At 34.0% G+C, this 13,675-nt stretch overlaps 1 protein-coding gene across 1 annotated transcript; it reads right to left on the bottom strand.

Moving 5' to 3' along the window:
• Positions 1–3,503: 3,503 nt before the first annotated feature.
• On the bottom strand, positions 3,504–6,937 carry LOC149565419 (uncharacterized). Its single transcript, XM_089817119.1, has 2 exons — positions 4,263–6,937; positions 3,504–4,144 (listed from the first exon to the last, which is right to left on the bottom strand). Exons 1-2 carry the CDS (start codon positions 6,895–6,897, stop codon positions 3,660–3,662), a joined length of 3,120 nt encoding a protein of 1,039 aa, XP_089673245.1. The 5' UTR covers positions 6,898–6,937; the 3' UTR covers positions 3,504–3,659.
• Positions 6,938–13,675: the final 6,738 nt, after the last annotated feature.

The following is a 13,675-nucleotide window of genomic DNA, read 5'->3' as shown; positions in this document are numbered from 1 at the left end:
CACAAAGGGAACACAAGTTAACACAAATATTTATTTATAAAATGTAAGTATACTTTAAAAAACTTGAATAGTCATAGTTATGAAATCGGAGTTAGGAGAAAATACTTATAGTCGTTCCTTGTAAGAACATTATGTATGTCCCTACCTATAACATTATATATATTCATGTATTCATGAAAATTAGAGTTAGAAATAATCATTTATATATTAATTAATACATTAATTCTGTTTATTTCTTATGAGTTCAGTATGTAGGTATAGGCTAGGTCATCTTGGTAAATTGGCCAAGAAGACCTCAATAAAGCTTGTGTACACCCTTGATCTATTTTTCAAGGCTTCTTGTATCTTTTAATGGGTTCTTGCTATCTATCACTATGCATAGGTGCTAGATACCATACTGAAGTATTTGGATGTTGTAGTGGGATCTCATAACTCGATAAGCCTAAACCCAAGAGTGGAATACATACCCCTTTTTCCTTAGGAATTAGTCCAACCCTTTTTGAATGATGATCTTTTGTTGGGCTAAAGAATCCTAATACAAAGGTGTGATTCTTTGAAATTATGGTATGATTTGTAGTAAGTGAATCACCATGTGAATCTAGTATTGATATCCAATGAATGGGAGGGCATCACAAGAAGAATAAGAAGGCCCACACAAGCCTAAATTTTATTAAGGCATTCATTTCCCTTCCCATATTCTTTCGTTCCATAGTTCTTCAATTGTTGCATCTTAAGGAGAGGAATTGCTATATGCTAAGTAGCATAAAGTGTGAAGACTTAACATTGGAAGAAAATATAGCTCAAGTCATTTATCATGTCCCTCATAGAAATAAGTCCATCTCACTTTTCTCTATTGTCGTGTTTGACTAGATGTGGTGTTGTTCATTTCTATATTTTACTCGATCCACGTGAATGGCAATGTTAGAGTGACGATCCCCATCATGACTTCCAATTTAGATATTTATTTTGGAGAATGAACTGATAACAAATAAAGTAGCAATTGCATCTTAGCGTGCAATGGGTATGTTTGAATTTGCAATTAGCTAGTCAATGTATTTTTAATGTTTGATTTGATGAAATTTTGTTTTAAAAAATTATTAACAAAAAATTCAACGAATATAATAAGTATTTTTTAGATTACATTTATTAATTAGATGTTGTTTCTAAAAGATTCTAACCATACTAATAGTTAAACCCTCACAACTCATTTATTTCGATAATATAGAAATAGATATAAGCTATCAGTACCAAGCTTTTGTACTTGCAACAATAAGAAGATAAAAGTGACTTGTCAAATTGTCAAATTATTCACACAATACCAAAATGAAGAAATTTGATCATATAAAACTATCTAGTTTAAGAAAAGAAAAAAGAAAAAGTGTATAATAAAAAATATCAATCTGAAATTATTTTTAAATATAAGTTCATGTGAATAAATAAAATTTTAATTAATTTTTAGATTAACTAAAATAAAAAATTTAACCTTATTTCAAATAAACTAAGAAACAATATTTTATATTCAAGTTATCATACATAAATAAAATGATGACCAAAAAAATCTTCATTAAATTATGTTTGGAATATAGAAAGAACCCTAAAAAAATATCTTCTAATTTATAAGCTAAATCCAGTTAATCAAAGGCCAATTAATCTTTGATTAAATAATAAAGTTGGAGTGCCAAAGGATCTATTCTAAGACCTAAGAATTTAAAACACAATCACATACTTGTGCCATCAAAGCCCTACACCATGCAACCGCATATCATTGCACAGTACGTTAAATATTACCAAAAAAAACTTACAATTGAACAATAAATACACGAGTAACTTTCTCCATCTATCCCTCGTCATCTCTCTTTAAATTTCAACATCCATACTTACTTTTAACATAGTCAAATTGTTCTATAATAAACAGTTTCAAGCTGATATTAAGATGATTAAATTCATATATCTTGCAACAAAATGAAACATCAACTAGCAAAAGATCTATGTACAATAACAGATTTTGAAGAGCTCAATGTTGGTCACCTTGGCAATTCAGAATGAAGGCATAGAGGAAGGAAACAAAACATTAAACACCAATCTGTCTACCAATTTCAAAGATCATATAAGCAAAGGTAGTAAACTGTCCAAAGCAATGAAAATCAAGTACATATATTTCAAAAAGAAATCTTCAAGAAATGTTCTATGAAGTATTTACAAATTATTTGAGAAGAAATGTGGTATGAAGTATTTACAAATAACTTGACAAAGATGAAATGAATCATCTTGACACCTTCAATAGATAAAAATCAATATTTTAATTAACAAACATCCCTTCAACTTTCTATGTATTTCAAAATGGTAAGTGTTCTTGCCATGTTACACTCCTATATATGATGGACATTGTGAGATGCTTGAGAGAGCTTATGAACAATGAATTCATATGATAACATATGTGAGATTACAATTCTAACAAGATGGATGTAAATTTGGGAGAAATCTCGTACTCTATAAACTTTAGTTTGGACCATTCATCAATTTACCTCATCTTGGTACTCTATAAACTTTGTATCTTGTATACTTTAAACAGTAGTATTAAATAGCATATAGTGTTTTTCTTTATTTTCAAAATCCAAATTTTCACTAAATTTAATTTTTTGTTAAACTACTCAACAATCATCTCCAAATAAATTTTGAGGATGTGCCCAATTAATACTTTTGACAACTTGCATGCCCTCTTCATCAATCTTAACATACAGCCAAAACCCCCCTTAAAAATAGAGAATATGAACTATCAAGAAGATCTCACAATAGAAAAACTAGTGAGAATTTTAGAGTGGAAAGCTCAACTCACAGTATAGCTAAAAGAGACTTTGGTTATGAGACACCATTATCTAAGACGAAATAAAGAATACCAAATCCAATATATGGTTTAACAAAAGTAGCACTAAAACCAATGTATAGTAAAACAAAATGAGCAGTGTTTGCAGTCCCAAATTGCCTCGTAGGTTAAACAAATGAGGAAATATATTTGAAAATCTTACATTGGAACTTGTAATTAAATATTTAAATGACATTCTCAGATTACACGTCAAATAAATATGTATCTTTTAAGAATGGTTGTCTTTGTTTGATCTTTTGTTACAGATTTCATGAGTTTTAATGTCAATCAATATGAAAATTCATTAATATGTCAAGATATAATGATTTTTGAACATTTTCTTTTCCAACTGATAACAGATTTCTGAAAAGGAATGAGCAGACACGAACTGAGGAAAAAATAAATCAAGCCATGTGAGGCATTAAACAGAGAAAAGAACTGTCAACGGACAGAGATTATTGATTTAACATTTGTCATTTTTAGATGTATTCAGCACAGAGATTATTACTATAGCAATTAATAATTTAATAAATAAAAAAATTCAAGATAATACAATAAAAATATTGATAAAATTTTGCATTTGATAATTGACAACAGTGTATTCAACTCATTACTTAAACATAAAAAATATTCATATATTATAGAAAATAATATATTTACTTTTATATAATGTTTTGAAAGACATTTTAAGTTGACAATTTTCAAGAACAAAAATTTAACAGCAGATTTTATATGTATGTGCACAAAATTTATTGCTTACTAAAGGAATTTACTAGAAGTTGGCTCTGTGTAATACTTAACTGGTTTCACTTTCACCTGTGCTGACATCTGGATGGTCCACTTTGTTTACTGCAGTCAACAGATTTTGCACAGACGAATGCTCTCCTAGGTTGGCATATTTCGTCCCATACACCATCTTTTCCAGCATACCCTCCACCTCTCTCATCGTTGGTCTATTCACCGGATTTTCCCTTGCACATTGCAGTCCCAATCCAATAAAACCAAGCAAGCAACTGCCGTGATCAGAGGATTCCAATTCCTCACCCGTTGTAGCATTACTACTAGACTTAGACTTGCCTACAGTTTGTTGATCAATAAGCAGGTCTCTATCCACCACTCCCTCCACTGCCTCTGGGAATGCTCTCCTCACCCATCCCGGCAAAGTGTTGTCTCCACAGAACATATCGTCAGTAGGCCTCCTTTTCGTCACCATTTCAAGGATGAGTATCCCGAAGCTGTAAACATCTCCCTTGCTACTTACTCGTCCTCCCACGCCATACTCTTGCATCAGTAAAAGTGATTTCATTGTTGAGAAGACATCTTAGTATACGAGGGAAAAAAGAAGCCAAGACAAAAAAAACACATAAGTTTGTTAAAAATGTGGGCCTTGGGAATTTACCTGGAGCAAGGTACCCTGCCGTTCCCATCAGTCTGGATGTGCTGCTACTTGCAGTTGCTGAAACAGGGGATGTCAACAGACGGGAAATTCCAAAATCAGCCACATGGCCTGTCATGGTTTCGTCCATTAAAACATTTGAGGGTTTCAAGTCGCAATGAACGACGGGGGGAGAACAATCGTGGTGTAAATATGACATTCCGTGTGCCACATCAAGTGCAATCTTCATTCTCATCTTCAAACTCAAGCTATAAGTTCCAGCTTCACCCTTATGGAGGTGTTGTTCGAGGCTCCCCTGTGACATATATTCAAGTACCAGAGCCCTCAAATCTCCTGCAGACGATGAGGACAACACTTTGACAAGATTGCGGTGCCTGATTTGTCTCAATACTCGGCATTCCCTGACGAAGTGCTTATATGAATTTTGAGGGTCCTGGTCCAATAACTTAATAGCCACCAACATGTTATCAGACAAGTGCCCTTTGTAAACTGACCCAAAGCTACCATTGCCTAGTAAATTGGCAGCACTAAATCCTTGGGTTGCTCTGTGAAGCTCCTGGCTAGAAATTCTCATGAAACCTTGCCCCAATAAACTGTTTATGAATTGTGCCCTTTTAATTCTTCTGTAGAAAAGGTAAAATGCCCCCACAATGCAACACAGTGCGAAGACGGTGCCAATTGAAGCACCCAAGACAATATTTCCGCTCAACGCATCATCATGTTGCGTCCCCTGAGGACAATCCTGCAAACCCAAACACTTCCCACATAGCTGGGGGTTCCCTAAAAACGAAGTGATATGCGGCTGCATATATGCTCCAGAACAGGGGACTGGTCCTAAGAAATGATTGTATGACAAGTTTATATGCTGAAGCTTTTCAAGCGTGTCCAGGTATGGTGGAAGCAAGCCTGACAAGTTATTGAAAGACAAATCAATGTCTCGAAGGCTTTTCAGTTGGTTTTCGAATGATGCTGGAAGAGTTCCATGAAGCTCGTTGTGAGACAAATTGAGGTACTCAAGTCCTGCACAGCTACTAAGAGCGTTTGAAACTGAGCCTGACAATTTGTTGCAAGAGAGATCAATTGCTTGCACCATTTGCATTCCCCCAAGCGATTCAGGAACCGGTCCAGTTAATTGGTTGTTCGACAGATTGAAATAAAACTGAATATTATGCAGATTGGCGACCTCCACAGGAATGCTTCCTGTGAGAAGATTATATGACACATCTAGGAGTTCAAGATTTGAGCAGCCTCCAAATTGTGGCGGTATGCTTCCGTTCAGCTTGTTGGAGCTTAAATCCAGCTCTCTTAGATCCTGAAGGCTTCCCAGGCTCTCGGGGATTGTTCCAGATAGAAAATTGTTGTACAAAATGATGAATTCCAGCCTTTTAATCATACCCAACTCCAATGGAATGGGGCCTTCCAATTGGTTGAGACTGAGATTTAACACAACTAAATTGGGAAGCTTTGCAAACGAAGAAGGAATGGCTCCGTCAAAGGAATTTCCGCCCAAATACAATTCTGTGAGTCCCGTGAGATTGCCGATCTGTTGAGGTATTTGGCCTCTTATGTTGTTGCTTTCTACTGAGAAAGTGGAGAGCAGCGGAGAAAGCAGACCCAGCGAAGGAGGCAGAGTGCCTTCAAGATGATTGTCCGTCAAATCCAACCTTTTCAACAGGGAGCAGTTCGTAAGTACATTCAGTATACGACTACCATTCGCACTTCCTCCTCCGCTCATGAAATTATTACAAAATAGATTGAGGATTGTCAGACGGAAAAGATTACCCAATTCATCAGGTATAATCCCGCTCAATTCATTCCAGGCCAATTCAAGCACAGAAAGCCTCGAGCAATTTCCCAGTGATTTGGGAATCAACCCACTGAGTTTATTTTTTGGCAGAACCAGGGACTCCAGCTGGGAAATCTTCACGCCTATCTCCACCGGAATAATCCCAGTCAGCGAGTTACTAAACAAAGACATATTTCTCAACTGTGTGCAATTCAGCACAGAAGTTGGGATTTCTCCACTGATTCGGTTGTTGTCCAGATTCAGTAGCCTAAGCTTAGTGAGAGACCCAATTTGGGAGGGAATCCTGCCTTGCAAATCGTTATAAGATAGATCAATAGACCGAACCATAGAACAATTTCCCAAAGCCACAGGAACGCTGCCTGTGTGGCGATTCCCCCAAGATGACAAGACTTGCAGTTTGTGCAAATTGCCGAGAGAGTGAGGAACAGAGCCTTCCAGCAGGTTTTCATGAAGAAAAAGGGATTTCAGGCGGCGCAGGCGGCCCAGAGCAGAGGGAATTTGTCCCCCAAGTCTGTTCAAGGAAAGGTCGAGGTAGTGAAGGAAGGACAAATTCCCCACCTGCGGGGGTAGCACGCCCTGCAAGCTCATGTTTTTCAAATCCAATTTTACAACACGCCACTTTTCAGTGTTGCAGAGGACGCCAGTCCAATTGCAGAAGTGCAGGGTGTGGCTCCATGTGTTGAGTACAGCAAGGGGATCCTGCGTGACTGCTTTCTTCAACTCCATGAGAGAAGCAGCATCCCTCTCACTTCCACTTGAACCTACAGCCGGACTGAGCTTCACCGCTGCAAACAGGCATAACAATAAAACCACTCGCATGATTTTGTGCATTTTCAACAAAATTACGCAGACAACAATCTGTGTGCGGGGTTTTTTCGGTGCGCTTTTATTTTAAGAACACCTGATAAATTCTAGCATTGCGATAGAAAAGGAAATGTTGAATTCAAGTTTCTACATTTACCTACCTCTGCGTAGACCGTGTAAAAGTTGAGTCAAGTCTGCGTAGACCTGGTGCAAGAAATCAGTGGAGCACGGAAGTATCTATGGAGCAGATAAAATAGTCGTGATTAAATATTTATTTATTATTTAATATTAATTTAAAATTACAATACAACTATTTTACAAATGTTAAATGATTAAAAAATTCTGGTAAACAAGCATTCTGTTGGCTGTATAGCACTACCTACTGAAATACTTGTCTTACTATATACAATTAATCATCTATTTAAAATCAATGGGAACTAAGTATTTTTAGGTAATTTTACTCTTTTCTAAAGGTAAAATATTTTTCTATAAAAATAATATATTAGATAAATTATTTATTTGACATGTGATTGATTGAATTCTTTTGATGTTATAGGATCTCTGTTGTAAAAACTAATACCAAATTTCCATTACAAAGTATTACTACTTTAGAAAGTACTACTATTTCCTTTAGAAATCACTACTATTATTTCAGTTAACTAGTTATTAGAATATTTTATTTCTAATTCACATTTTAAATTTGCTATTTTTTTTCAAAAAAAAATTTCAAAATTATGTTAATTTTTTAAGTTATTAAACTACCTAAATTATTGATGTTACTATGAATTGACTAATAAATTCAATGTCTTATAAACAAAATTGATAGAAATGAGCCAATATTTAGGAGACAATATTAACATTCATAAAATTTTTTATTCTTCAAATAATTCATAACTTCTCTTATCTTTTGTTTCTTGTGTTTAATTATTAGTGATGTTTGGTTATTATGATTAATTTTTGGTTAATTTAAATTTTAAGATTCTATTTTTTAGTCTACTAACCATATTTTATATGCTATTCTTTTTATCAAGTTTAATCAAAGTACAAATTCTCAATTTAAGAATTTAGAATAATTTAATTTTATCTAACAAAATTATTTAAAATTTAAAAGTTAAAAATATTTATTATAATATTTATTATTTAACTTAATCTTTTAGTGGAAAAGAGAGCATTCTATGCTTTTATTTAAATTTAGATTATTAAAATTTAAACTAGAAATAAAAATTCAAAATTATGTAAACTATGAAATTTAACTTTTCATTTGATTATAAAAATTACAAAGCTATTTTACCAAACTAGTAAAAAGAGGGGATAATTTTTTTATAAAAACGCTATGCTTTGCGAGAATGGAAGCGAAAGCAAAAAGCCTCATAAATGTTAGATTAGGCAAGTGAATCAATAAGCGAAACATATGCACACAGTTAACATAACAAAAAATCGTTTGTTATGCTTCAATCATTTTAGTGTTCTAGAAAAACCTACAACCGAATCAATTGAAAATCTACAGGACAAAACAAAATAGTTTGAAGAAAATAAGAGTGTGAACACTCCAAAAAACTTAAAAACAATAGGCATGAGGAAATCAACATCTTATTTTAGTAAAATAAGATACACCCTAGAAACATTAAGGAAGGAACCATTGGAACATCAAAAAAACTTATTTTCTAAAACTAAATACTCAAAAATGGATTGGAGAGGCACGGTAGCATAATTAGAATTATTACAACCCAAGCAATACACAAAAAATAGCATAGATCAGCAATTAAAATCTACAAAAAGGGATCATATCGAGGAAGAAATTCATAATAGGTGGACATCAATATCAATCAATAGGAGGAAAAGCCCTAATTGAGTTCTCAACATATCCCATCAAGATGTGTGCCTACCTTCATTTTTAGGTAGCAAAAGGATATTGCAATTGGGGTTATCCAATACTAAGCCAACATTTCAAGATGATAGCTCCAAATCCTTACTTAACCAAACAAATAAAAAAAGCCTTTAAACAAAAATGTTATAACTAATGCTTACATCTCTCCTCACACAAGAGTATTAAATTCCACATCTATTCAAACAAGATTTACCCCTTTTAGGCAAAAATCCAAACTCTACCCTGAATCTTTGTTTTAATAATTATATCGGCACTAGGACATGGGCTAATTTGTTACCTAAGTCAATTACAAACTATATCCTCATCATTAGCAATTGTCCCTGTGATAAGCGATGGAACAAATGTCAAGACAAGGGTTTATTTGCACATTGGTGTGGACCTAAAACAAAAAAATCCAAGCTTATTGAATGGTTAAAAGATTTCTAGGACAACCAGGTAAGTATATCTATCTACCTTTTCAAAATATTTGTTATATATTCACTGTCAAAACCATAATATTAGAAATTGTTAGATTAAAGGATTCATTTTATTAAATTATCTTTATTCCCTTCTTAAGATTTCCCTTTATGCACATGCATTCTCATTTAATAATTAAATATTAATTATTAAATATCATTTACCTCTTAGTGTTTCCCTTTTAGGTTTTATGATCTCTTTCTATAAGGATTGATGAATTGTATATTCCATTCATTCTTTTGGCTGATAATTCAATCTTGGATATTGTTAGAGAAAATTCCTAGTACTTTTCTTCTCTCTCCTTCTCTGTGATAGGTTTTTTTGCATGCAAGTTTCCTGGGCTTAGAAGATTGTTTTTTCATCAAATCTTGCATGGTATCATAGTTGAATTTGCTACAACTTGTTTAGAATATTTGAAGGGATAGATATCAAGGGTTTTTTGGACCAAATCTGGTATTTTTAGGGCACCTGTTGTGGATTTAGGGGGTCTCTAAAAATTAGAGCACTTTGAGTCCAAACAAACCTCACTGTTGGATTTAGAGGACATCAAAACCCTTATTTTCATATAAAAAACTTTGATTTTGGCCACAATTGATAGGGGAGGCAAAAAAATTGCATACAAGGTCGTACAACCCTTGGTACACATTTTGATGCATTTTTTTTTATTTTAAAAAAAAAAAAAAAAATTGTTTTTTAAAAAAATGCAACGTATTTTATAAAACATGTCACCACTGGAAGTTATGCCTGTCACATGCCACTGAGGAGTTGTTGACACGCTGCCTAACCTCCATCTGTCAATGTGTTGCCTAACCTCCACTCACCAATGCATTGCCTAACCTCTACCTGAGCATCACTCTATGACCAGCTACACCCATCTCTCCATCGTCACGACACTCACAAGCCCCCAGCCCCCTCCCTATGCAATGGGTGGTCCTATTGTGACTAGAGAGCTAAAAAAAAATCACTTAAGGGAGTTTATGAATTTTTTTTGTCTTCTATACCTACCTATTGTTTTTTTATGATATCTTGAGCATATAGTATCGAAATTCGAAAAAGGAGATACCATTGAAAAGTTGATTTTGCGACAGACACATTGGTGTAGGTTTTACTGGTGAATTTTTCCAATATGGTACTTGTTTTTGTAGTCAAAGCCAGATGATTTTTCTTGCATTCCAAGTGACATAACTTGCTCAATGTTGCTCTATTTTTCAATATGAAGTGTAGAAAAGGTCTCTTCGAGCTCTTTCTATAAGGTATACATGATACTCATTTGAAGTTTTTTTTCTCTTCTCATTATATAAGCTTTCCTTCTAGCATATGGCGTTTGGATTTTTGCATTGTGCAGTGTGCTTTTATTCTTGTTTTTGTAATTTATATTAGTAAACCAGAATTCTATCAAAACAATCACCTTCTAAAAAATGGTTGAGACCCCGTCTTGTTTAGCACTTTTGATCCCACATAACTATCACACATGGAAAACATTGATGACATGACTTCTTTACTCAAAATGATTGTGGTCTTGTTTAGATGATGTACAATTAGTTTTATAGAGAGCCTTTTAGGTCATGCAATATAGGAACAAGATGGATGAGGCCATGTGGTTGATTTCTTTGTAGATATGTAATAGTTTTCAGTTTCATCTTAATGGGTGCACTACTCCTCGAGATATGTGGATTAAACTAGAGGGATTATTTAGTACAATCAATGAGTTCAAGGCATTTTAGATTGAGACCAAGCTTACATCACTTGTACATGATGTTTTTCCCTCCATTGACGACTTTCTAATAAAGTTTAAACAATAGAGATCTTTGTTACATGGTTATGGAAAAGTAAACACTGATAAGGAGTGCATTTATTTGATTTTGCCAAAGCTTTAAGGAAACTTTCATATTTTCTCTTCTACCTTCCATTTCACTATGGATTCTTTGGGTCCCTGATTTACCATGCCCACATTTGAGGTATTTAATGATTGGTAGACCAAAGAGAATGCCAAGCTTACACAATTGGACTCTCTAATAGGACCAAAGAACCAAGCATTGGTTGTTCAGACATCTATAGGGAGGTCAAAGTAGAAATTGAAGCCCAAAATAGATTCAACTAGCAGTGGGAGTTCCTCCAAGCCATCTCCTATACCAGATTCTCAAAAATCCACTCCGAAGGGTAAACCTTCTAAGTCTGGTAAGTCTTCCCCCAAGACTAAGAATTTTATAGGTGATCCTTGCAATTTTTTTGGCAAGGAAGAACATCTATTTTCTAGGTGTTGGAAACATCTTGAGGCTTTAGAGGAGGCTATGCAATAGCATAGAATTGCTTCTTCAAAGCCACCACCTCCTCCTTCAGGGAAATAACATGCTCTTTCTGCACAAGATTTGTCTTCTTTTGCTACTTGGATTATTGATTCAGGTGCTTCCCACCATATGAAAAACTTACCTAATTTGGTTACCTCACTTGCTTAGAGTGTTACTACATAAATTGTATTTGGTGACTCCACACATATTTTAGTTTCAAGTTCTGGAACCATCTCTTTGGAGGATGGTTTTGTACAAGATATTCTATTAGTTCTAGTCATTTCTACAAACCTCTTGTTTGTCTATCAAATTTGTCATTCTAGCTCTAGTAGGACAGTTGAGTTCTCACTGCATGATGTAGTTATTCAAGACGTCCACAATCATGATTTGGTTGTTTCTATTGGGAGTGTTGATTTACATTCTCACTCATATCATTTTGATGGCTTTGAGAGCTCTGATTCTATAGGTATTTCTTTTGTTTCTTATGCAAACATAGTGAGAAAACTTTGGCATGAGCATTTTGGCCATGTCAACTACATATATCTACAATAGATGAGTACATAAGAGCTAGTGACTAGGCTACCTTGGATCTCTTTTATTGATGGTGTTTGTCAAGGTTGTGCATTTGGAAAACATCGCAAAGATCCTTTTCTAGTAGGTAGATCCACATGTGCTAAGTCAATGTTGGAGTTGATTCATAGTGATCTTATGTCATTCCACACTCTTATCTTTTTCAAGTGCCGGATATGTGCATACCTTCATAGATGACTTCTCTAGATAAACATGGGTGTATTTTTTGAAGTACAAGTCTAATTTCTTTGATTCATGTTGAATCTTTAAGACATTTGTGGAGAAGAAGTATGGTCTTTCCTTCAAGTGTATACACACTATCAATGGCAAGGAATATGTGAATCAGTCTTTCAAAGATTTTTGCACTGAGCATGGTTTACATCATTAGTTCATAGCTCCCCATACCCCTCAGTAGAATGGGGTTGTTGAGAGAAATAAAATAACAATATAGGAGATGGCCAATTGTATGATACAGTCTTGAGATATGAGTCCTTCCTTTTGGGCTGAGGCTATCAATTGCGCCAACTATATTTAGAATTAGATGCCTCACAAAGCATTGCGACATTTGACTACTAAGGAGGCTTGGACTCATGTTAATCCCAATGTCTCTACATTCAGTATTTTTTGTAGTGAGGCTTGGGAATTTATTCTAGATGCACAATGAAAATCCATGGAGAGGAAGAGTAGTCCACTCATTTTTGTTGGCTATTGTGAGGATGTGCTATTCCCTTAATATTGGTGTATATAAGGTTATGAATAGTCAACTTGTGGCTATCTTAATCCTTATTAAGTCATGTTATCATTATTATATTATTATTTAGGTAGGTAGGTCATCCTAGGTGTTATATAGGGTTGTGTCTATTCAACCTAAGCATATTTAGGTATATATAGGAGGTTGTGAGTCTTATTTCAAGATCATATTGTGAAGTGTGTTCTCATTGGAGATATTTGGAGGTTGCCCCCTCGAAGTGGCCTATTACTCTCATTTATTATCAAGTATTTGTAGAATATTTCATATTATCTCTTTCATTGTGCAAGTTATTTCATTACAAGTGGTATCAGAGCATGATCTTGGCACCATATAGGCAAAATAATTTCTCAACTTAGGAGGCAATTTTGGGAAGAGCATAACTTTTAGATTTTAGCGAATTTTTAAAATATTTTTAAAGGGTTTTTGAAGACCATATTAAAGAAGCTACGGTCCAAATTTTTGAGGAATTGGAACAAATTTGAGCAAATTATTGCAAAATTACTATTTTTACTCATTTATTGAGATCTACATATCTCTCACATTCTGTCGAATTGGAGTATAACTTGTATTGGGTTTTTTAATACATAGTAGAGGAGCCTACATTTCAAAGCTTGGAGAAATTGAAGAAAAAAAAAGCAAGTTATTGCTAATTAGGAAAATTTTCTCTCAAAGCAGCAAATTTGTTAATTTTTTGAATTTTTTCTAAGAAAGGGTATCTTGGCCCTAGTAAGTTACAGTAACACTAATATATATATATATATATATATATATATATATATATATATATATATATATATATATATATATATATATATATATATATATATATATATATATATATATATATATATA

Source organism: Cupressus sempervirens, chromosome 3 (genome assembly GCF_028749045.1).
Source record: "Cupressus sempervirens isolate cs-2001-9-10 chromosome 3, ASM2874904v1, whole genome shotgun sequence".
Lineage (NCBI taxonomy): Eukaryota > Viridiplantae > Streptophyta > Pinopsida > Cupressales > Cupressaceae > Cupressus > Cupressus sempervirens.
The sequence above is the reverse complement of the archived record's forward strand: the minus strand, read 5'-3'. Positions and strand labels throughout refer to the sequence as shown.